The 25,432-nt window shown below is 38.4% G+C and overlaps 1 protein-coding gene and 1 pseudogene across 5 annotated transcripts in view; both read right to left on the bottom strand.

The window, feature by feature from the left end:
- LOC147821522 (palmitoyltransferase ZDHHC6 pseudogene) lies at nucleotides 1–20,519 on the bottom strand (annotated as a pseudogene). The gene has a single exon (XR_015446955.1). The product of XR_015446955.1 is annotated as a palmitoyltransferase ZDHHC6 pseudogene (transcript).
- Nucleotides 1–25,432, bottom strand: part of Dip2b (DIP2 acetate--CoA ligase B (putative)) — a 238,524-nt gene that overhangs the window by 95,863 nt on the left and 117,229 nt on the right. For all 4 annotated transcript variants that reach the window (XM_087200086.1, XM_004862981.4, XM_004862979.4 and 1 more), the window contains exon 3: nucleotides 20,526–20,654. In XM_087200086.1, coding sequence (XP_087056212.1) covers nucleotides 20,526–20,654 — 129 coding nt within the window. The remainder of the gene's footprint in view (nucleotides 1–20,525; nucleotides 20,655–25,432) is intronic.

Below are 25,432 nucleotides of genomic sequence, written 5' to 3'. Positions count from 1 at the left end.
AGTCAAACAGTTGCATTCATTTGCATTTGCATTTATCCTGGATCATCAAATGTTTGTCACTATCCTTCTTAAACACTGAAAAATGTAATGGGGGTACATAGGTGATTACCTTTTGATTGAGACCCATTAAAAATAAATAAAACAAAAAAATAGAAACAAGATTAAATCAAGGATAATTTCACACAGGAGAGAAATGAAGTCCAGCTGGTTGAGACCGGCACACCAAATGCGGAGCTGACCTAGATGGGGGTGGGCGGTGCAGTCCGACATGCATCTATGCTAGGAAGGACTCCCGCCTCTAAGTGAAGTGAGTGCTATGAAGGTGCCCACAGGAGATGCGTTATTTTCCAAAAAAGAAGCTTACAGTTTGCTTAACTGTCTGAAAGAAAACTTAGTTGAGACCCCTCAGTTCTCTGCCACAGGAACAGAAGGGATGATTTTGATCTAAAAAAATATAAGGGCAGATGTTACTTGTTTTCCATTTTGGCCACAGAAGAATTCAGCTCTCTACTTGCATGTCTAATAGGAATTTCAAAATTAACATATCCAAACAGAACACTTGGTTCTTGTTTTGTGTTATGAGACAAGGTCTTACTATGTAGTCCAGACTGGCCTTGAACTCATTATGTAGGCCAGGCTGCCCCTGAACTTGAGGTGATCCTCCTGCCTCAGCCTCCTGAGTGCTGGGATTATGGACCTGCACCACCACACCCCACTCAGAACCTTTGATTCTTAATCTCACTGCAAACTCACTCTGTATTTCTACAAAACATTATAACAAAATTATACTAGACAGTATAATTTTAAACACTTTTCCATCCTTTCAGGCCTTACTGTGCTATGTGACTGTGCCCTTAGAAGAGGTGGACCAACCAGATCCTTATTTAGGGAATTTAAACTGAATCAAAAAAATGTAGGTACTAGAGCTGAGCCACTTGAAGGACAGTACCCTAGAAAGAAGGAATTCCTAGAACTTGATGGTGAGATCCCAAGTTCTCTCTCCCTTTCTAGGGATTCTCAGCTGTCCTATTTACTCTGGCGACCTACCCTAATTATTTAAAGTGGCCTAAACTGGCATCTTTCTTGTAACCAAAAAACCTTCACTAATACAACTAGAAACATGTTATTTTGTAAATATAGACATACAACATCATTTTAAAGGACTCCATATAATGTACCATAATCTCAACAACCCTTTAATATCAGATATTAGGTTGCTTCTAAATTTTTTCTACCATGCATAACAAAATTCAGTATTTTCACCTTAGCATAGACAATTCCTTAGGATTAATTCCAACAACCGGTAAGATCAAAGTATATGTACTTTTTATTCTGGAAATATTTCCATACGCATTTCAGTAGAACAAGGATACAACAATTTTTCTCTAACATAACCACAGTACATATATCAAAATACAGAAATCCAACAACGATTGTTATGGCTTGTGTCTAGATGTCCCCCCTAAAGCCTCATGCAGTCATAGGTAAGGCTTTTTCAGAGGTGGCTGGATCTAGAATGTGTGATGCTGGGATTAAGGGTGTGTGATTATTAAATTAGTCCACTGGTCTGGTACCTGCCCTAAGCCCGGTGGCCTAGATAGAATATAAAAAAAGGGCAGAAAGAAGCTGCTATAGTTGGCGCTGGTCACTTGCCGCTTTTGTTGCCTTCTGCCTGCCATAAACTGTTTTTCCTCTGGGATGCCACCCTGACTTGGACCCAGCTGATTATAGACTGAAACCTCTACAAACTGTCAGCTAAATAAACCTTTCTTCCTTTAACTCTGGGAGTCAGGTATTTTGTCTGGGCAACAAAAAAGTAACTAAGATGCTAATTATCGAATCCACAATCCATATTCCAATTTAGCCAACTGTTCCAATAATATCCTAGTTTCCCCTCCTTTTCTCCTGATCCAGGAACAAGATTACACATTGTGTTTAGCTGTCCTATCTCTTTATCCTCCTGTAATCCTGAATAATGTCTTAGCTTTTCTGTTTTTTATTACATTGACATTTTTGTACACAATAATTATTTTGTAAAATATTCCTTAATTTATTTTTTTATATTTCCCTTATAACTGATTTTGGTTATACATTTTGGCAGAGCTATGAAAATGTGTCTTTCTCAAAACATGATTCAGGAAGCATCTGCCCTATTAGTAGGAATAATAACTTTGATTACTTAAAATTGTGCCTGATAAATTAATTCATGATAAAGTTACTATTATTCCTTTTGAATTAATAAGTAATTTATAAATTATTTATATGGAGATACTTTTAGAACTATGTAAATGTTACATAATGGTTATAATAAGATGATTTTATGACTATTCTAAGAAATTCTAAGGTATTCTAAGAAAAAGCTTTCTTTTTCCCGTTTTTTAAATTTATATCAATATGGTCTCACTATAATTTTATTCTATGACTGTTCTGTTACAATAATTTATTTTGATGCTCTTAGCTCAGATTTGGCTAACAAGGAATCCCTTCAATTGGTTCTTATGTCCTCTAGAGACAGCCCTATCACTCTGGGTAACTTATTTTCTGGCACAAGATGTGCCAGAGGCCTCTCTGGTTCTTTTCCTCCTCTAGCCTCAGAATTATACTGCTCTTCCAGGAGTTCTGGATCCTTTTATTAGAGAATAAATGGTATTTAATAAACAACATCTTGAAATGAGAGGTATTTATTACGATCGGGGGATTTTTCTTTTAATCCCTTTCAGAAGATAAAGGAGCAATGATATAAATATAAACAAACATTTACCCACATATCTACATCAATTTCTATCTATATCGAAAACAGTGAGTTCACACTACTGCCATCATTTCAATTCCACACCACAGAATTCATTCTAATTTTCCCCTTTTCCATTTGTAATGTTTTTTCCTAACAGCAAGAAATCTGGTTCACAATATTTTCAGTATTTTATTTTACTCACTGACTTAATACTATAGCACACAGAAAGTTATTTCAAAGTGCCAGGTGCAGTGGTGCATGCCTGTAATCCCAGCACCAGGAGGCTAAGGCAGGAGGGTCAGCCTAGGCCAGTGGTGGCCAGCCTATGGCACATGTGCCACATTGGGCTGTCCGTATCATCACTGAAAGCTCTAACAAGGTTCACTCCCACTGGCCTGGTTATCTAGTGAGTCCAAGGCCAGCCTGAACTACATAGAAAGACCCTGTCTCAAAAAACAAACAAACAAAAAACACTGTTATGTCAGAACAAGGGACATAGCACATAGGCAGAGCACTTGCCTAGCAAGTGTAAACCCCTGGGTTTAGTTTTCAATATTGCTTTAAAAAACAAACAAAAACCCTGCTATCTCACACCACTGTAAAAGCTATACAGATAAATTCTCAGCCCTTCCCTGCTTTGGTGGGGATATGTTATTCATTTGAATACAATTTATGATCCTTCTACCCTAGCTGATTAAACATTAATACGGTTCTGAAAGTTAATACCTAAAGGTAAGCAAAGTTTACCACTGCTCTCAGCAATCATTTCTAGAGGTAACCACTCTCCTTAAGTATTGGCTTATCCTTCCTGTATTTCTTTTTGCAAAAAATAAGGAGACAGATGTATTTTTTCATTTCCCCATTTTTTCATAAACAAAAAGTAAAAATTACACACACACACACACACACGCACACGTACATGTCTTCTTCACCCAATAGTATATCCTGGAAATATTCTATATTAGCTGTTAAGAGTTTCTTCATTCCCTTTTACAGCTATATAGGACTCCATGATATATCACAGTTTATTGAACCACTAACCTATGTCTGGGCATTTAGGCATTCCCAGTATTTTATACTAACAAGTAATGTTGCAATGAATAGCACTCTGGTACTGGATGTGATGGTACATGCCTGTAATCCCAGCACTAGGGCGGCTGAGGCAGGAGGATCTTTGCCAGTACGAGGCCACCCGGGGCTACACAGTGAGTTCCAGGCCAGCCTGAACTACATAGTGAGTCCCTGTCTTAATAAATATATACCTTTTGCAAACATATTTTAATACTGATGAGAGTATAGCTTCAGAGCAAATTCTTTAAGTCCTAAGTCAAATTTTCTATATCTTGAAAAATTCTCCATTTTTACTGTACTACATCACTGCCAAGGTGTAGGTATGCCCGTTACCTTATAGCCTCATGCTCAGAGTATGCTGTTCAGCTTTCTGATTATTGCCAACTCAATAGCTAAGAAATGGTGTATCTCAATGTAGTTTTAATTTGCCTTTCTTTTATCAAATAGATGAGATTAAATGTCTATATAGAGGATCTAAGGACCACTGTTTTGAGTGTTTGTGTTACTTTTTTCTAATGGTACTGAAGACTGAACCCAGGGGATACTCATAAAATAGTCCATAAAACAGAAAAAAAGCGCCAAAATTTAGCCTAAAACAGTAACTTAAGCAGTCTTCTTGGGGGGGGGGGGTACAAGGACTGAACCCAAGGCTTTGCACATGTTATCACCCGCTCGACCACTGAGCTACACATCAGTGCTTTTTTCTCTCTCTAATTTTAATTTGAGACAGGATCTCACTAAGTTCCCCAGGCTGATCTCAAATTTGCAATCTTCCTCCCCCAACTTCCCAAGTAGTTAGGCTTATAGGCATGTGTCACCACACCCAGCTGCTTGTTTATTTTTAAGTGAAATAAATGTTTACATCATGTGATCAATGTCCACTGATCTTCTGAGTTTATGTTCTATTAATTTTCCTTCACATATAAGGGATAAGTTAAAATATTTTCTTTCTGTTGTCATTTGTCTTCTGACATTGTCAGTGGCTTTGTATTGTTTTTTACAATGCAAAGCTTTTATTTAAAAACTTTTTATGGTTCTGGGAAGTGGCTCAGTGGTAAAGCACTTGCCTATCATGTATAAGGGCTAAGGGTTCAATCCCCAGAGAGGGAGAAGGAAAGCTGAGGTAAAAAGATCACATATTCAAGTACACCCCAGACAACTCAGCAAGACCTTGTCTCCAAAAAAGGGGGTTGAAGACTGGGGATATAGCTCAGTGTGAAGGCCCTAGGTTTAATTCCCAGTACTGGAATGAATAAATGAATGAATGAAGTAGAAAAGAGAAATAACAAGATTTGCCTTTTTAAAAAAAGATTAATTACGAAGAAAACTCAAGTAACTAAAACTGAGGCCATGCACGATGGCTTCCCTGAAGAACTCTTTCCAAACATTTAACTAAGAATATCAGTCTTTCTCAAACCCTTCTAAAACACTAAAGAAGGCAGACCACTTCCAAATTCATTTACTGAGGTCAATATGACTGTGATACCAAAGCCAGACGAAGATACTACAAGAAAACTACAGACCTGTATCCCCAATGAGCATCAGTGCAAAAATCCTCAGAAGCAAACGACAACAAAAGCAAAAACCCTAGTAAACCAAATTAACCAGCACATTAAAAAGGATTATATACCCTGACCAAGTGGGATTTATCCCTGGGATGCAAGAATGGCTTAAACGCAAAAACCAAACATATACCACATTAATAGACCCAATGACAAAAATTACATGATAATCTCAACTGATATGGAAAGGGGATTTGACAAAATTCAATATTTTTTTTCAAAATTCAATATTTTTGTGATTTAAAAAATGCATAGGGCTGGGGATTTAGCTCAGTGGTTCTACCACCTACCTCCCAAGCACAAGGTTGAGTTCAATCCCTGGTACCAAAAAAAACAAAAACAAAAACAAAAAAATGTGTAAAACTAGGAATAGAAGGAAGTCACCTCAACAAAATAAAGTCATATATAAAAAACTCACGGCTAACACACTCAATGGTGAAAAACCGAAAGCTTTACTTCTAGGATCAGGAACAAGATAAAAATACCCACTCTCACCACTTACACTCAATACAGTGCTCAAAGTACTAGCCAGACATTTGACCAAGTAAAAGAAAGAAAAGACCTTCAAATCAAAAAGTTATCTGTTCACTGATAACATGATCCCATGTGGAGAAAACCCTAGGAGTGTACACGCACGCATACTCTCTTTTGAACTAATAAATGAATTCAGCAAAGTTGCAGGATAAAAAAAAAAAAAATCAACACTTAAGTCAGCTATGTTTCCAGTTACTAAAACTTAAGAATCCAAAAAAGAAATTAAGAAGACAACCACATTTACAATAGCTCCAAAAGATGCTTATCAAAAAGAGTAACAGAGGACGCTATCCTGGCTTTCAAGACAGCCCAGCCTTCATCCTCCAGGGTGTACATTTATCTTGCTTTTTCCTCTTTCACTCAGCCTAAGCTTCCTCTGCAGAGCCAGTTTCTCCCTCACTCTTCACTTTTACTTTACTTTTTCAAATAAACTTTGTCATTGAAAAAAACAACACAGGAATAAACTTAACCAAGGAGGTGAAAAATGTATACAATGAAAGCTGTAAACATCATTAAAATAAAGACATAGGAAATAATCTGTGCTCATGAGCTAGAAGACTTGATATTGCTTTCTGTTTTATATAGAATATCCATTGATTTTTGATTTGACAAAAATCTATTTTTAAAAGACAAGTAACAAAATTTGAGCTTATATTGAATCTGACAAGTTCTTACAGCATCTAGAATATTTAAGAAGTATCAACTGAGAAGGAAACAAAAAGTATCACATGCAGATGCTCCTGGCAAACAGGGAACTCTATCGCAGGTGGAATCCATAATGTGCAGTGCCTAAAGAAAAACCTAGAAGAAATACAATTAGCTACTTGGGTGAAATATTTTTTCCTTTTGGGGGGAAGAAGAGGTGATAAAGAGAGGCATATACAGAATGGCTTCTCCATTCCAAAATGGTAATAAAAATATTTAAATCATTCTCATTAGGGCACCTCTGAGAAGAACATCGTAAGCAGAGTAAGTAGGGCTTGCTGCAGAATTCTTTACTAATACGTACAATTTTCAAGCATTACTTTATAGCAAGCACTTCTGACCCTTTTTATCTGCTTTTCGTTTCAACTGTTCTATTGTGAAGTTGTACTGGTGATGGTCTTCTCTTACTGGCCACTCCAGTACATCTCCTTCAGGAAGCCCTGACCATGTAAAAATACCTGTTTAAAGTTCTCCCATCTACCTCCCATATCCTAAGTAAAGACAAAGACTTCATCTAATTGGTAATACTGAATTCAACCATTAGCCTTCTGTTGTGGCTTGTGTTTAGCTGTCCCCCAAAGCCGTATACAGTCACAGGTGCGGCTTTTTCAGAGGTGATTGTATCTACAATGCTAAGATTAAAGGTGCTAGGATTAAGGGTGGGTGATTACTAAATCAGCCCACTGGTTGGTTTGGCACCCGTCCTAATCCTGGCATCCTAGAGAGAAAATAAAATAGGCAGAAAGACACTGCTAACTCCCTTGCTTGCTTTGCTACCTTCTACATGCCATGAACTGTTTCTCCTCTGCAATGCTTGTCTGCTATGCCATTCTGCCTTGGAGCCTGCCGACTATGGAATGAACTTTGTCCTTTAACTTTGGACATCAAGTATTTTGTCTCAGCAATGAGAAAAGAAACACCTTCTTTTCAATCGAGGATTCAATATAAGTTTTATTTCTGAGAATTATTTTCATTTAGGTTAAAAACAACAACAACAACATCCCAACAGCTACAGTTGTTCCTAAAGCTAATCTCAAGGCAAAAACTGGCAGCAAATGCAGCTAATCCAAGGGGACAACTGAAAGAGGATCTCTGGGGTGTGCTCATAGCAAGCTTACTGTGTTCCACCCAAAGGAGAGACGACTGACTGATTATAAAGCCATGTGTTCATCATCAGAACAAAAAGGAAAGCAGGTTGGCTGCAACCCAGTGGTGCTAAAAGGAGAAACAGTGTGAATGAAGCATGATTTTGGTAACCACAACAGCTCCAAGGACAGCGACAGTCCATCTTCATCACACATCTGTTAAGATTTTCTGCAGTGATGGAAACTGGTGCCTTGTGTGCTCGGCAGACTCTACAATCCTGGAGATGTAAACTATCCTCAGCATGTTGCAGTTTTCATCCCAAAGGGACAAAGCCAGGACCGACAAATATGGCACTGAAGTAATTATAAAGAACCCTAAGGGTCCAGTTTTATAAGAAGTTCATACTTCTTCCAGTTACGTAAGGGCCAGTACCACAACACAGTCAGTCAATCATGGCCGTTGCAGAACATTCTGCTGTAACACCAAGGGCCATGATGGGACCTCAGTGACACTGCTGCTTTAACACTTACAGATTTTCAAACTTGATAACTGAACACAACATATTCATTTAGGGCAAAAAGAATGCCTTCCTACTTCTAAAGCATTATAGATTTCCTTCTTTTGTGTACACAATTTCCATGTGCCACAAGTTTATGTGTTCCTTGTCATGCCTTCAAGTTATGAGTTGTTAATGTAGACTATGCCATTTTCACTATTAAGCACACAGACTTCATTATCTTAAACAGAAGAATCCAGTATCTTGGTTTGAAACCCAACCCCAGTCTGGTCCTTAGTGTTCTCTCTTCAACCATTACATTTTGGGGACAGTCTGGGCTCACCCGAAACAGATTTTCCCCTTCTTAGGTAACTCCATCATGGTCACTTTAGTCCAGAGCAAGAAGAAACCAAGTCCTGGTCGTGACAGGCTAAAGTGTGGACCTGTCTGACCCTCCTGTCTCTGCCAGCAACCTTGCTACTATTCCCCAATACTGTTAAAATACCTACAACCCCAAGCAAACTACAGATTCAATGCAATCGTTCTCAAAACCCTAATGACATTTTTTGCATAAGTAGGAAAAAAATCCTAAAATTCATATGGATCTGAAAGGACCCCAAATACTTCCTGATTTCAAAACACAAAACAAATCTACAGTAATCAAAATACTATGACACAGGCTTAAAGACTGACAAACACACCAATGGAACAGAACACAGAGGCCAGAAATAAACCCTACATATGGTCAAACAATCTTCAACAAGGGTCCAAGACTACATAACTGGGATGGAATAGGCTCTTTAATAAATGGTGTTATGGAAACTGCATATCTATGCATAAGAGAATGAAGATGAACTTCATCTTACACCATACACAAAAATTAACTCAAAATGGATCGTTAAAGACCTACAAGTAAAACCAGAAGCTAAAACTCCTAGAAAACAAAGGAGGAAAAATTCATGATGTTGGAATGGGCAATAGTGTCTTGGATATGACCTCAAAAGCACAGGAAAGGCCTGGGGATTTAGCTCAGTGGTTCTGCCGCCTGCCTTGCAAGCGTAAGGACCCCAGTTTGATCTCCAGTACCAAAAAAGAAAAGAGCATAGGAAACTAAAGCAAAGTAGATAAACAGGACTTCACCAAACTTAAAAACTCCTGCAGAACAAAAGAAACAATCAAGGTGAAAGGACAAACTATAGCCTGGACCACATAGCAAGACCATGTCTCAAAAAACAAAAAACAAACAACAAAAACATGTAAAATGGTAGTTCCTGGAGGGTGAGAGGAAGGGAAATAAGGAATTGCTATTCAGTGGTTATAAAGTTTCAGTTACGGAAAATGAAAAAGTTCTAAAGGTCTGTTGTAAAAATTGGGTCTACAGTTAAAAATTCAGCAGTGTACATTTAAAATGGTCAAGAGACTGGTAGAGCACTTGCCTAGCATGACCAAGACTCTGTTTTCAATCCCCAAGGAGAAAAAAGTGTCAAGAGAAGCTGAGCACGACGGCACAAACCTGTAGCCCCAGCTTTTAGAGAAGGAAGCAGCAGCAAGACTATTAAGACTAGCCTGGCAATGGAGCAAGACCTGATCCGGCCTCCTTCCCCTCTACACTTTCAATCAAGAGTGACAGATTTATATTATGCTTTTTTTTTTTGAACCATAAAATGTTTTTATTTGGACAGGATTCCCAGTTTCAGCTGTAAACTTTTTTGATAAGACTTTATACAAACCCAGACCCCAGAAAATTCACTGATGTTTTCTTTGAGTACTTATAGTTTTTTTTTTCACATGTAGATCTCTGATCCATCAGATGTTTATCCATGTATATGGTATAAGGTGTGAATCTAACCTGTTTCCAGCTGCTCTACTAATTTTTTAAAAATTTTATTTGTGGGACTGAGGGCTGAACTCAGGGAACACTGAGCTATGTCTCCAGCCCTTTTTAAAAATTTTGTGACAGGGTCTCAGTAAGTTGCCTGGGCTGGCCTCAGCCTCCTAAGTAGCTATGATTACAGGCATGTGCAACCACAACCTAGCTTCTAGCAGCATTTATTAAAAAAAATTTTTTTGTCCGGGGATTTAGCTCAGTGGAACCAGGCCTGCCTTGCAAGCACAAAGTCCTCAGTTGAATCCATGGTACCAAAAAAAAAAAAAAAATCACAAAAACCCCCCAAAAAACCCCAAATTTTTTGCCCTGGGTAGTGTGCAATGCCATCTATATCATATACTAAATTCTAGGTGTATTTTGGTCCATTTCTGAACTTGTTAATCTATTCCAATGGTCTGTGTGCCAATCTGTATGCCATACTCATTTTGATAACTTTTTTTTTTTTTGGTACCAGGGATCGAACTCGGGTCCTTGCGCTTGCTCAACAGGTGGCGAAACCACTGAGCCAAATCCCTGTCCCTGCCATACTCATTTTGACTACAGGTTTTAGGGTATACTTTCATACCTATTAGATAAAAGTTACTCCTCATAGCTATTCTCAGTGTTTTCTGTTATTTTCCCCCTTCCTCCTTCCTTTCCTTTCCTTTTTATTTGTTTTTCCCCTCTAATAGCAGGGGTTGAGCCCAGGGCCTTTGCACTAAGCTACATTCCCAGTCTTTTTTTATATTTTTATTTTCAGACAGAGTCTCTCTCAGATGCTCAGGTGCCCAGGCAGGGCTTGAGGTTGTAATCCTCCTGCCTCGACCTCCGAAAGTCTTGGTTTACAGGTGTGTGCTGTGACACCTGTAAATTTTTCCAGATAAACTTCAAAATTAGGTTTCTAGCTCCCTAAATAAATTTATAAACCAGCTCTGTAAACTGACAATAGAAGGAAGGACAAATTTTAATCTCATATTTCATATTCCCTGCCTTGAAAAATTGTTTCTTTTGCTTATTGTATCTACACAACAAATACCTAGCTATTCATTCCACAGGATGGGTCAGGAGGCATCACCATCTGACACTGTATGTGTTCGCCAGTATTTCTTTGATGCTGCCTCTGAACCCTGTGTAGAATATGCCGTGAAAAAAGGACTCCTGTGCCCTTTTGTCTGTGTTTCTCCCACATCCAACACTATGGTCTAATCACGGAAGATCTACAATAGATGCTGGCTGAACCAAATTCAATTTACCATTCATGGTAGAAGTGTGTTAATATAGAAAGAAAATGAGCCCAGAACACCAGTGGTCAGCCACCTTAGCAAATGATTAGAGATCAGATTTGAACAGCGAAGTCTGCAACTAGCATGACAGAGTGAGTTATTGTTGCATTTATCTCCTAGCATTTCATCAGAAGAATTGAAATCTATAGTAAAAATTAAGTACAAAAACTGACTTAGGTCAGTTATTCAGGGCTGTCACTTTAATTTATCTTTGTTATTTTTATGTTTATGACTAACATACAAGAATTTTGTGTTTCTTACCACAATAAAGATGATATATATTGCAAAAAAAATTCTAACATATATAATGCTGCAATAAAATTTCTCCCTAGATCCACCACCTCCCAAAAGTAATACTACCTCATAGTATGGTATTTTTTCAGGATTACATGCCTATGAACATGCGAATGTGTGTAATAACATTTCTGACATTTACAAAAATATTATAACTATCAGATCATATGCTACATATTGTCTTGGTTTTATTAATTAACTAATTACTATTTTGTATATCTTTCCATATTTGTAGAAATAAATCTACTTCATTTTTTTCTTTTAAATCAGCTTTTCTGCCAGGCATGGTGGTACACACCTGTAATCCCAGCACTTACGAGGCTGAGGCAGGAGGACTGCCATTAAGTTTGAGGCCAGCCTGGCCCAAATAGTGAGTTCAAAGACAGCCTGGACTACATACTGAGACCCCATTTTAAAAAAAAGGAAAAAAGAAAAATCAGCTTTCCTAGAATTCCATTGTGTAGACACATTATTTATTTAACCATTGTATTACTATGTACAATAAATAGTACAACAAACACCCTTGTATATATCTGTAGGTATTTGTAGGTTTTCCTAGAAGTAGAATTTCCAGATTAAATATATTTCTTTTAAAGTTTTAAAGATACTGCCACACAGGTGGGCTACTACTTTTTAAGACCAGACTGCCAACTTACTTTGGGCTCTGAAATAAAATAATTTTATACTGAACTGGTATTTATTATGCTATTTTATAGTCCCCAAGGTCGCTTAGTTGAATCAAGATTGCCATATTTTATTGATTTGTTTCTGTTTTTTTGAGACAGGGTCTCCCTCTGTGTTCAGGGTGGCCCTGAGCTCACTTTGTAGTCCAGGCTGGCCTCGAACTTGTGCTGATCCTCCTGCTTCTGCCCGCTGAGTGCTGGGATTACAGGCATGTGGCACCATGCCCGGCCTGCCATATTTTATTGAATCTATAAAGTTCTCAAATGTCTTGGAAAATAAATGATTAACCGATTATAATTAGAAAAAGTACTTTCTTAATAACAAGAAAAACAGCAAGTCAAATGCTCATCTGATTTATCAAAAACAGTACATTTCCAAAAGTATTTTTATTTTTTTTTCTTTTCTTTTTTTTTGGTACCGGGGATTGAACTTGGGTCCTTGCGCTTGTGCAACAGGCAGCAAAACCACTGAGCTAAATCCCCGGCCCTCAAAAGTATTTTTATATGTGATATCAAATATACAATAACAAACGTGACAAAGCTGGGGTATTACTCACATAAAGGTTTACGAGGCCTGTAACATTTGGATAATAACTATAAACCATATTCTTCCATATCACAAAGATTCATAGCATAAGACCACAAGACAAATCAAACCATCTAACTGTTTTCTAACACGATAAACTTTTGCCTCTACACTAGTGTCAAAAGGAGATAATTGAGGCCTGGCATAGGGGTGCATACCTGCAATCTCAGCTGCTCAGGAAGGTGAGGCAGGAGGATCACAAGTTTGAGGTCAGCCTGGGCAACTTAGGCAAGGGCTTGTCTCAAAATAAAAAACAAAAGAGCCGGGGATTTAGCTCAGTGGCTCCGGAGCCTTGCAAGCGCAAGGTCCCGAGTTCGATCCCCAGTAAAAAAAAACAAAAACAAAAAAGAAGTTAAAAAAAAGAAAAAATTGCAGGAAACAGCTCAGTTGTAGGGCATCCCTGGGTAAAAAAAAAAACCGAGCCAAAAAAAGACAGATATTTATAGATTAGAAAAGATGGAGGTGAGCCAGTCCCAGCACTCGGAAGGAAGCTCCCCCACCACCATCTCACACTCCTAGGGCAGAGAAGGTGAGCCGCGTGGGTGCCAGAAGCACCCCCCACCCTGGAAAAGAGAAGACACATAAACAAGCCTCAAAAACAGACTTCCAGATCACCTACAGCAACTCCAAAGGGAAACGAGATGGAACACTCTGATACTCAACCACCTGGACTCTCTGAACTGGCAACAAAAAAGGATCTGGGAAAAATGAAAGCAGAAATAACTGCTCAGGTAACAGCAAAGATTGTGCTCATGGTGCAAGACATGATTAATAAATCTAGAGAGGACACAGATAAAAAAATAAGAGGATCTGAGGAACATGATGGAATCCCAACATAGGAAACACATGGAATCCATAAAACAGATGCAAACAGATTTCCAGGAGATTAAAAACTCCATCGAAAGTCTGCACAGCAGAATGAATCAATGTAAGGATAGAATTTCAGATATAGAAGAAAAGATTGCAATTAGTGACCAGGAAAAGAAAAATTGCTTTAAAATTGTAAGGGAACACAAGAAATCAATCCAGCAGCTGCTAGATGATGCAAAGAAGAATAATATAAGACTGATTGGAGTCAATGAAGAAAGAGGAGAGAGTGCAGATGACATAAAAACACTCTTCACAGAAGTGATGGCAGAAAACTTCCCAAGGAGGGGAAAAGAACTTGACATACAGATAAGTGAGGCATATAGGACTCCAAATAGCCTTGATTCAAAAAAAATCTACACATAGGCATATAATAGTTAGGATTCCAGAAATCCAACAGAAGAATAAAATTCTACAAGCAGTGAGAGAAAAGAAACAAATCACATACAAAGGAAAGCCCATCAGAATCACAGCAGACTTCTCAAGGCAACAAGAGCTTGGAGTGATGTATTTCAAGCCCTAAAGGAAAACAGCCTCCAACCCAGATTGATGTACCCTGCAAAACTATCTTCCAAAACTGATGGAGAAATAAGATACTTTCATGATAAAGAGCACCTCAGGAACTTCATGAATACCAAACCAGCAGAAATTCCAAAAAATTTCAGACAATATCCTAGGAAAAGACAATGAGGATCACAACCCCAGGAAGCCCAGCAGAATGAATCCATTGGGCATGACAAATTAAACGCAAAGGGGGAGAATCCAACAAAAAGAAAAAGTCAGACAAGGCTTTTAAAACTTTTAACTTCATCTCCCTAATGAGTGTATAATTCAACTTTGTTATTGTACTGATTAGTCTTTTTCTGATTCTAGAGTTGCACACCTTTCCTTGTGCTGTACTGGCTATTTATCATCTTCTGGTGTCTACTTTTTAATTGGGTTGTCTATTAATGAGCTATAAGAGTTCTTTATATATTCTGGTCATAGGTTATATGCATTGTAAATATGGTCTGTTTAAGGACTACTTTTCATTTTAATGATGTCATTTAAAGTTCTAAATTTTGATGGAACCTCATTTATCAATCTTTTTCTTTTATACATCATGTTTTTTGTATCCTAGGTAGTTCTTGCCTACCCTGAATTCATAAATATTTTCCCTTGTAATTTCTTCTTCAAGTTTTATACTTTTAGGCTTTCTTATTTAGGTTCATAGATCCCTTCAAGTTATTTTCATGTATGGAAAAAAAGGGTTGAGGTTAATTTTTTATATATGGATACCAGGTGTTCTAGTGCCATTTGCTGAAGACACTATCTCTTCCTCAGCTCCTCAATTCAGTTTATAGTCTATAAAATGCTAATGTTAAATAATCTTTCAAAACTCAGGGGACTATATATGTGTGGTTCTATTTCTAGATTCTCTGTTTTATTCCTTACACCAACACTGCCTTGATTACTGTAGCTTTAGAAGAAGTCTTAAAATTAGGTAATAAATGTCTTCCAACACTGTTTTTTTTTTCTTTTTACTTTTCTAGTCCTTTGTACTCCTACATAACTTTTAAATTTCAATATCCAGTTCTTCATTTATAGCAAGTATACACAGACCTGAATTTTTATATATACCTTGTGTTTTCTAATCCTGTTAAATTCAAATACACGTTCTAGGGGCTCCTAGAGATTTCTTAGTATTTTCTCTGTAGATGATCATTTCATCTACATATAAACATTTTTGCTTCTACCTTGCCAATCCTATCCTAATTGTGTCACTTTATTGCCAGACTATTTTGGTTGGGCCTAGGTTTCAAAGTTTAATGGACAGATAAAGAGTAAGCATATCTGCCCTTGTTCCCCACCTTAAGGAGAAGGCATTGTATCTTCTCCATTCATATAAGGCGTTCTCACTGGAAGTATGGAGTACATGTCTTTAATCTGTTGAGAAGTTTCTGTTCTACTTCTAGTCTCCTGATAGCTTTTACCATGAACAGCTGTGGAATTTAGTCCAATACTTTTGCTCCAACTAGTGACAGGATCATATGGCTTTTTCCTTTCCTCTGTTAAAATGAAGACTTTTGGGGGTGGATCTTCCAATGCTGAACCAACACTGCCATCCCTATAACAAAACCACTTTCTACATCCTGCCAGATCTGACTTCCAATAGTTTGTTTTGTTAAACAAATTTCTATCTATGTTCATACTTTTTTCTTCTATTATCTTTATCCAGTTTTAGGATTAGCACAATGCTGAGTTCCTAAAATGAGGGGAGAAGTGTTCCTTCTTTTTTCGACTTTAAATGTTTGATATAATTTATCAGTTAAAATGTATATGAGCCTGCTGTTGTCATATAGGTAGGTTTTCAAGCTAGGAATATACTCTCTTTAATAGGTGCTATTCAAATTTTATATTTCCTCCAGAGTTAGTTTCATTAATTTGTCTTCCAAGGTACTTCTTAGAAGTTGTCAAATTTATTTCAAAAAAGATTTTTGTAATATGCTTTCTATATCCTTTTAAATTCTGTAAAATCTGTGGTAATGTCTCCTAGATCTTGATATTTTAATTTTTAAAATGTATAATTGATATTGTGGAATAGGAAGAAAAGGTCTAAAGGAGCAGGGGAAGTGGGAGGGGTAGGGGCAAGGAAAAAAGGGAAAAGAAAAAATATGAGAAAAGGAAAAAAACGGAAACAAGGTCTTTGCAAATAGGGAAGGGTGGAGGGGGTGAAGGGAGGGCAAGGGAAGGGGAAAAAAATAAGAACCAAGATACTCATGTAATGGTACAAGATCCCAATGATGTATGTAACTATTTTATACTAAAAATGTACCAATAAACTTAAAGGGGGGGAAAAAAAAGAAAAGATCCCTATTGATAAGAACAGACACCCTTCTTAACTGAATTGGACTCATTCACCAGCATACAATTAATCTTGATCTTTGATAAAGAAATTGCTTTGGTGAGGCAGGGATTTAGCTCAGTAGTGCTACTGCCTGCCTCGCAAGCGCAAGGTCCCGAGTTTGATCTCCCGTACTCAAAAAAAGAAACTGCTTTGGAAGTTCAGTCCCCAGACAAAGCTGACTTTGCAATTCTCTGTCAGAAACACATGAAAGCTGGATATCGTTTTCCAACACTAATATCTTAGCTGAACAAGGTGATACAAATATTTCCTAAAAGTCCTTTTTCTGCTTTTGCTGTTATGTTTGGAGTGGCTAATTTCAAGAGATTAACATCAAAGGAGTTGTCAGATGATTTACAGTGAGATAACTTTCCATCTCAGGCATTGTATATTTTATATACTTGGGACCATACCAGATGTGTGTATAAAAGTGCATCCTGCCTTGACGTGCAGGAAAAAGAGGTACTAAATAAGCATCATATTTGAAATATAAGGTCTCTCTTGGCTAAGCACAAAGAACAGAATCAAGTCAGCCTCTGAACTCTGAGTAAATAGAAGCTCTTACAACTATGTCTGAAACATGAAACACAAAGTCTACTTAGATTTGATTTTGACTGTCTGAAATGCAGCTGTTAATAAGCACCCACCACATAAGACAGGATTTTTCAAGTATATTCACCAACATTATTATTAAACTTTCCTATGTACCCATCACTTTATTCTGAATTTTTGCAAGTTTTACTAAACATACCCTAGGTCAGTGGTGGCAAATCTGCAGCACTCATGCTGCAGCAGGCACACAGAGCCACTCTGTTTCCACATGAGCCAAATCACCCCAGAAGCTGAGCATTGGATAAGTTTTGTGTTTTTTTTTCCCTAAACTGAAACCTCAGTACTCAAGTTTAACTGCCGTGTTGGCACTTTGCAATAAGTGGGTTTTGAGTTCCATTCTGGGCTCTTGGTCTCTAAAAAGTTCACCCATCTTAGGCAATTTTGGCACCGGACAGGTAAATGTAAACCTTCTTATGACTACAGTAACAGAGACAGAAGTTTGGCTCCCATCAACCTCCACAACATATCTGCCCTTCCTCTGCAGCAGCTGTTGGTTGCAGAGAAGCCAGAATTCTCTGAGATGTTCAATTTCTCCAATATGCTGAGCTTTCATTTGCAATTTAGTTGAGCAACTCCTATATTGAAAAGTGTGATTTTTTCACCCAAATCTTTCCTTCATGCTTCTTTTATACCCTCTCTCAGGAGTGTTGCAATATTCTCACAGCTTTCAGCATCTTTAGGGTATTTAATTATTTTTTTCTTTTCTACTTCACCTTTGCTCCCTTTTGTCCTATTTCTCACTACTACCTGAGATAAATATCCAAACCTGACTACTAAATCCTTATCAGTACCCTTGTACCTAAGAGTCTCCACAGCCTGCTGACCAGTATCTGATTCACAGACTGTATGTTCTAATAATTGTTGTAATCTGAAAGAACTGGTACAAAAGAGCAGGGACTGGGGACCACCGCAGAAGTTTTATGGGTCAAAGTTTAAATTTTACACTACTAAAGGAGCTCACTAGATAGGTGGGAAGATGGATGGATGGATGGACGGATGGATGGACAGATGGACAGATGGGATCATCTTGAACACAAGACATAGAGAATCATCTTTCTGGTTCCTTATTAATCCTTTTATTACATGCTATAACAAAGAAAGAAAAAGAAAAAAGGGGGGAGAGGGGGATGTACAAACACTCTCAGGAGGCCAGAAATTAGAGTTTTAAAGGCTAAAACCCTTCTGGACTGACTAGAACATGCTGCTGCTAAACCTGAGCCTGGCCTATGAAATCATGGCTGGGGGCTTGGCAACAAGAGGAGTTCCTGATATACTTCACTGCTTCCATTCTTACCTCCCTTTAACCTATTCTCTTATAACTACTTGTATTCCCTTTTTCTACTTAGCACTGGGACACAGGAGGGGTAAAGCATGGAGTCTGCCACTAGAGTTAAACAACTAGAACAAGTAAGAGTCTGATTAGCTTACTGCTCTGTTGAAAAATTTTTAGTCACTGAATACTCCTCAAAATTTGGTTTCTAAAGCCAGGCGTGATGGTGCACACCTATAATCCTACCAGTCAGGACTCTGAGGGACGAAGATTGCTGTGAGTTTGAGACCAGCCTAGGCTACACAGTCAGTTCAAGCCCAGCCTAAACCACATGGTGAGATCCTGTCTCAAAAAAAGAGACAATTTGGTTTCCAGTAATCTTTTTAAGCTTCTTCTCCTACTTCTTTCTGGCCCTGAACTCTTTTCTTTTTTCACACTACTTAGGGATTGAACCCAGGGCCTTTGCACTGAGCTACATCCACAGTTCTTTTGATTTTTTTTTTTTTGGTACCGGGGATTGAACTCAGGACCTTGCGCTTGCCAGGCAGGTGCGATGCTGGTGAGCTAAATCCCTGGCCCATCTTTTGATTTATTTTGAGACAGGGTCTCACTAAGTCACTAAATTGCCAAGGGAGGGTTTGAATTTACAGTCCTCCTGCCTCATCCTCCCAGAGTGCTGGGATTATAGGTGTGTGCCACCACACTTGGCTTGGCCCTTGCATTCTAAATTCTGGCCATGGTAAAACTACTTTGGGGTCTACTATCTGGTGCTATTTGTCCATCTAACTGTCATCTGTCATGACTCTGCTTAGGTGTCTTATTATCTGAACAACTCTCCCCTGGTAACTCAAGATGAGGTTAAGTATAAGAGAAAATTCTGGTGTGGTGTGCAACCTTAATTTTTTTTCCTGACTGAACATCCCCCATCCCCTTTCCAGCATGCAAAAATATACATCCAGTAAAATCAGCTCAAAAAAAGGCTGATGAACTCTACAATTGTGTCTTTTCCTCACCTTCTCTAAGAGGTTTCTAAGATGTGATCTACATTCTGTTTTTCAATTCAAGAAAGAAAAGGTTAAGGTGGACTGGGGTATGCAAGAGGCCCTACATTCAATTCCTGGCATCATAATAATTTTTTTTTAAAAAAAGAAAAAAGAAAAGAAAGGATGGTATAAAAGGGAGACAAAAACTGGAGAGAGCAGAATAATATTTAAGTCTTTCCTCCTAATTCTGCCACTTAAAGCACACATGTGCTACAGAGACTACTCAGCAGAGTAGTTGGTAAATGGGCATCAGAAAGGCATGCTATGCCCCACATCCTACTGGGGCTCTGTGATTTGTTTCTCTACAATCAGAGTGGTACACCTGGTACTGATAGCTGAGTAGTTTTGTTTTTGTTTTAGTGAGAAAAGGTCTCACTATGTAGTCCAGGCTGGACTTGAACTCACAGCAATTCTCTTGCCTCAGCCTCCTGAGTGCTGGGATTACAGGCATGCGCCACCAGGCCTAGCGGCTGAGTGGTTCTGGACACAGTATAAGTAGGAGCAGGCTCCCACTGCCAGACCTTGCCTTTCTCCTTCCAAATGGGAACTTTCTGGGTTAGAAGAAATAAAACAAAAACAAAAAAGCAGGTCTGCAAACACAGAAGGACCTCCTTCTTCAAAGAGTCCACTGGGCCCTCCCACATGACCTGAGCTTCCACTCACATTTACTCACATTGTCTTTTTGTTTTTCTGGCTCCTTTTCTTCAATTTGTTGATGGCAGAAATGGTCTTATTTGCTGCTGTATTCCCAAAAATTATTGCCCATCTACTACTCTTGATACATAGTAGGAACTAAATACACGATTAATGAATGAATGAATCAATACGGACCTTTGGTGCCTCAAGGGAAAAAACTAAGAACAACCATTAGAAGATCTCAGGAGACACACAATCCCCACTGCGGTCAGTAAAAACTCTTCAGCTGGAAATTTTGTAGGTCCTTCTCACCTGATCGGTATCGTTCATCCCTGGCTCCTCCAGATCGAGTTCGGTGGTACTTAGAGGGAGCCGAAGTTTGAGCTGCAGCTGGAGCAGGTGTCTGGTTTCTATGTTCTTTCTGCACTGCTGAATCAGTTTCTAAAAAAGGAAATTTGGAAGATGGTTATCCAATAACAACTAATGTTCTTTGAGGATTTTATCCTTTTAACAGTAAGGCAGGTACTATACCCCATCTATAGTAAAGGGTTGGAGAGCTTTAATATGTGTATATAAATATGATGGAAAGACACCCAGGCCAAAAAATATCATCTCAGTGTTCAAAATAAGAATAGGCTGGCAGGAGAGAAATATAGCAGGATGACAGGATAGTATAAAGGCCATCCTAAAGACTCCAAGGCCTGGAGGTAACAGGGATGTGGGGTACAAGCACATGACCACCTAACTGAAACAGTGAAAAAGAATTGCCTGAGTTGTTTCAGCTCCCACAGCATGAGTCACTCCACACATACACACAGGCAAGCCAAACGGGGGCTTGTCATGCAAACTTAGCTGCAAGTTAAGCCTACTCCCCACTTCCCACTGCAATCACCAATTATGTGCTGATGGTCTATCCCCATATTCTGCTTTCCTAACACCCACTATCTAATCAAGAATCTAGGGAAGTGGGGCATAAGCAGAAGAAAAACACTTGCTGCACAACTGAAACTACATGTTGAATAACAATTTCCCATTTCTCCCCATGCGTTCTGCCAATCATCACTTCATTCTCTATCGGTCTATTTCAGATGCCTCGCATTTGCCCTCATGTGACTAATTGATTTCACTTAGTGTAATGCCCTCCAGGTTCAGTCCTGTTATACATGGCAGAATTTTCTTCTTTATTAAGTCATATTTTAAGCTTCTTAAACAGTTCTTAGTGGTGGCCAGCAAGGCAGCTTATATATAGTAAATTGAATGTCCAATACAGTAAGATGTCACCTATGCAGGAAGTGCTACACCTATGCAGCAAGTACTCCAGACTCCTGTTAAGAATCAACTTATTTTAAAAAAACAAACAAAAAATCCCACCACACTCAAAGCATAGCAGCCTGGGGAGTATAAGCAACAGCTCTATGTACCCTAGAAAGAGCTGACAGCATCAAGGTATTACAGGAACTAAGATTCTTTTTTTTCAGTACTGGGGACCAAACTTAGGACCTTGCGCTTGGGAGGCAGGCGGCAGAACCACTGAGCTAAATCCCCCGGCCCGGAACTAAGATTCATAATGACAATGTCGTTTCATTTTAAAAAAATAAGCCAGGCATTGTGGTGCACACCTGTAATTCTAGCACTGAGGAGGCTGAGGCAGGAGAACTGCCACATGTTTGAGGCCAGTGTGGGCTACATGGTGAGTTCGGGGCCAGCCTGAACTACATAGCAAGATCCTGTCTCAAAAAGCCAAAAATAAATAAACATAAAGGACAGGTGTAAGAGAGGCTCAACCTTCCTGTAAGACCCATGAAGGAGCCCTCTTAAATGGTCTAGGGCAGCCCACTTGACAACCTGTAGAGCAAACAATCACTGACATAAGCCAAGCACAATTCTTGACCCAGAAAACCGTAAGATATAATAAAAAGGTTTTTTTAAGGGTTAGAGTTTTGTTGTCTTTTTTTTTTTTTTTTTTGGAGAAAGGGTCTCACTATCTAATTCAGGTTGGCCTTGAACTCACTATGTAATCCAGGCTGACCTCAAACTTGCTCAACATTCCTGCCTCAGCCTCCCAAGTGCTGGGATTACAGGCATGCACTACCACGCCCAACTAAGATTAAGATACTTTTGACGCTATTTTTACAGAACTGAAGATTGGACCCAGAGCCTCAAATACTTGGCAAGTACTCTACCGCTGAGCGATATCCCTAGCCCTAGACTATTTTTACATAATGTGTTTAAGGTAAGAAGGAAGAGTATATTATAGGATGCTCTCTACTAACATGTATTTATGGATCTAGAAATGTTTGTTTTTGATGGTTCCTGGTAGCCGAGAGTTTCATGACAAAATTGAGTAGACTGTTTCAGACACTGATATTTTTAAATGTCTGAGGTTGTAAATTAAATTTTTAATCAATCTAAATTTCTCTTGATAATCCACTTAACAGGAGGACTACATTGAATTCACAATATTAATCATCCCTTTTTTCATGTTAGTTTGATTAGTCTTGAACACAGGGGTCAACAAAGCAGAGCCTGTGGACCTAATAGGGCCAACTCACCAGACTTACTGGAATAGCCAGGCTCGGTCATTTACACAGCTTCTACAGCTGCTTTCACACTGTAAAGGCTGTGATGGAAACTGCATGTTTTCAAAGTCTCAAATACCATCTGGTCCTTAACAAAAAACATTTTAAAACCCCTAGTCTATAATAAAAAAAGCTAACATTTAAGTTTTTGCTTTGTATGGAGCACTGTGCAACAGTTTTCAGATTTTCTCATATTTATTCTTCGCAACAAACCCATGAAGCCTTTGAGCTAAATCTTTTTTTTTTTTCCTTGAATGACTCTCATTGAGTGAGTAAATGGCCCAGGCTGGGTTTGGACTTGAGCTCATCCTGCTCCAGCATCTCTCAGAGTGCTAGAATTACAGGTGTGAACCTTGTACCCACTCTGATTACTTTTTAAAGATAAAAGACTGGGGAAATTTTCTTTTTTCTTTTGAGATAGGGTCTTGCTATGTAGTTTGGGCTGGTCTTGAGCTCACTGTGGAGCCCAGACTGTCCTCAAACTCATGGTATTTCTCCTGGCTCAACCTCCCAAGTGCTGGGATTACAGGTGTGCACCACCATGCCCAGCTACTCCAATTAACTTTAAAGAGAGAACACAAAATAGAAGAAGGCTATTTTTATTTCTATGGTGATAAAATCAGATGATATATACTGGAAGGAAATCAGATTAGTATACATGAGCTAATTTGCTTGTAAATAGGCACAAAGAAAACAGTGTCACATGGAGCACCAAGTTTTAAAACACCAACTTTTACTGTCATTTTGGGGTCTTAATGAATTTACAGCTGAATTATCTATCAGTTGTTATTTGATTAAATGAGCAGCTCTGCAAAAAGAGACCAAGCTACTCTGTTAAGAAACATGGTGCAGGGCCGGGGATTTAGCTCAGTGGTTTCGGCATCTGCCTCGCAAGCGCAAGGTCCCGAGTTTGATCCCCCGTACCAAAAAAAAAAAAAGAAAGAAAGAAACATGGTGCATCCACAGTAGTTTAAAAAAAAAAAGTAGTTAATAACTCAAAGGGAGAAAATAATATGAATTACTATCATTTCTAAAAGGACAGATACAAAAATGTATATTTTTTTCAATATTCCCCCTTCACCTTTGGTTTTGCTTCATGTTTTTCTTTTCTTTTTTGGTACCGGGGATCGAACTCGGGTCCTTGTGCTTGCGAGGCAGGCGGTGGAGCCACTGAGTTAAATCCCTGGCCCTGCTTCATGTTTTTCAATGTAATTAATTAGAATAGAAAAGATAATAATGTGGTCTAAGAGTGAAAATTACTGCAAAGAAATGGTACGCAGGAGAAGTAGGAGTTGTCTCATCTGTTTGGGAAAAAACTGGAGAAAATTAACATTTCCAGTCATAATTAGCTACAAGTTATCACAGGTCAAACTACCAGGCAATAGCACACAAGGTCTCTGATGATAACCTGGAGTCATATGATACTCAGCAGCTTGCTCCACTGCAGTAATACCAATGATGAAGCCTCAGTACAAATGAAAGAAAAAAAAAGCCTTCTTTTTTCTTTGAAGAGGGAAAAACTTATAGACACCAAACCTCCCCTCTCCACTGATTGAGAAGAAGTAGAAGACAAAATCCTGTAGAAACAAGAACGCAGGAGGTAACGTGATGAAGAGTGGCTGGAGACAGAAGCCTCTGCACTGAGCAACACTGACCCACTGTTCCCAGTGTTTGGCTCATTTCCCAAGAGAACTGAGTCATCTAAGCAGACCAGGTCTCCTTGGGCTCTAATATTATGACAACTATTTCTTTACAGTTTGTCAGAAATGAGGCCAAAATATCAATGTGCAGTTCTAATAAGTGGCTGACAAGTATTGTGAGTATTTCTCAGGTGTCCAAACCACAAGACAACACAGACTTCTGACAGAACCTTGATGCAAATGCTAATATATCTGTTTTGAGTTCATAAAAGAGGCTCTTTTAAAAAGTGGTAAAAAATAAAAGTAAAATGAATTCCCAGGAACTGAATACTTAATAATGAAACCTTGTAGTTTAATCTCTTTGAACTGTGAATAGTCATTCATTCTATGCATTTTATAAATTTTATTTCCAGGTCCTGGAGGTTTTTTTTAGTATTAAGATTTACAAATATGCATGCTATATATAATTTTATATAGACAGTTACTATAAAATACCCTTTGTAATATATAAATATTTTTATTACAAAACATATATATACACTTTGGGGTTTGGTTTGGTTTGGTTTGGTTGTACTAAGGAGCGAACTCAGAGGTGCTCTACCCGAGGCACATCTCCAGCCCTTTTCATTTTTTATTTTGAGACAAGGTCTAAGTAGCCTCAAATTTGTGATCCTCCTGCCTTAGCCTCCCAATACACAGGAGTGAGCCACCATACCTGGCTACAAATATATCTGTATGTGCACTGGGAAAACTAGAAGCGACTACATTAAAAAATTTAGTAGCAGGCTGGGGATTTAGCTCAGTGGTTCTAGGGCTTGCTGGGCAAGCACAAGGTCCCCAGTTTGATCTCCGGTACCAAAAAAAAAAAAATTTAGTAGCAATTATCTCTAAGTGATGAGATTTAGAATGATCTGTGTATTTCTCCATAGGCTTTCTGGGTTTTACATGTTTTTGGTAATTTAGAAATGTTCATTTTCTAAGTATATAGATGTTCACTGTA

The sequence above is a fragment of the Heterocephalus glaber genome, unplaced genomic scaffold, assembly GCF_053883595.1.
Source record: "Heterocephalus glaber isolate CG9 unplaced genomic scaffold, H.glaber_assembly_v1.0 deba00001733, whole genome shotgun sequence".
Classification (NCBI taxonomy): Eukaryota; Metazoa; Chordata; class Mammalia; order Rodentia; family Bathyergidae; genus Heterocephalus; species Heterocephalus glaber.
This window is presented reverse-complemented; position numbering and strand designations above follow the sequence as displayed.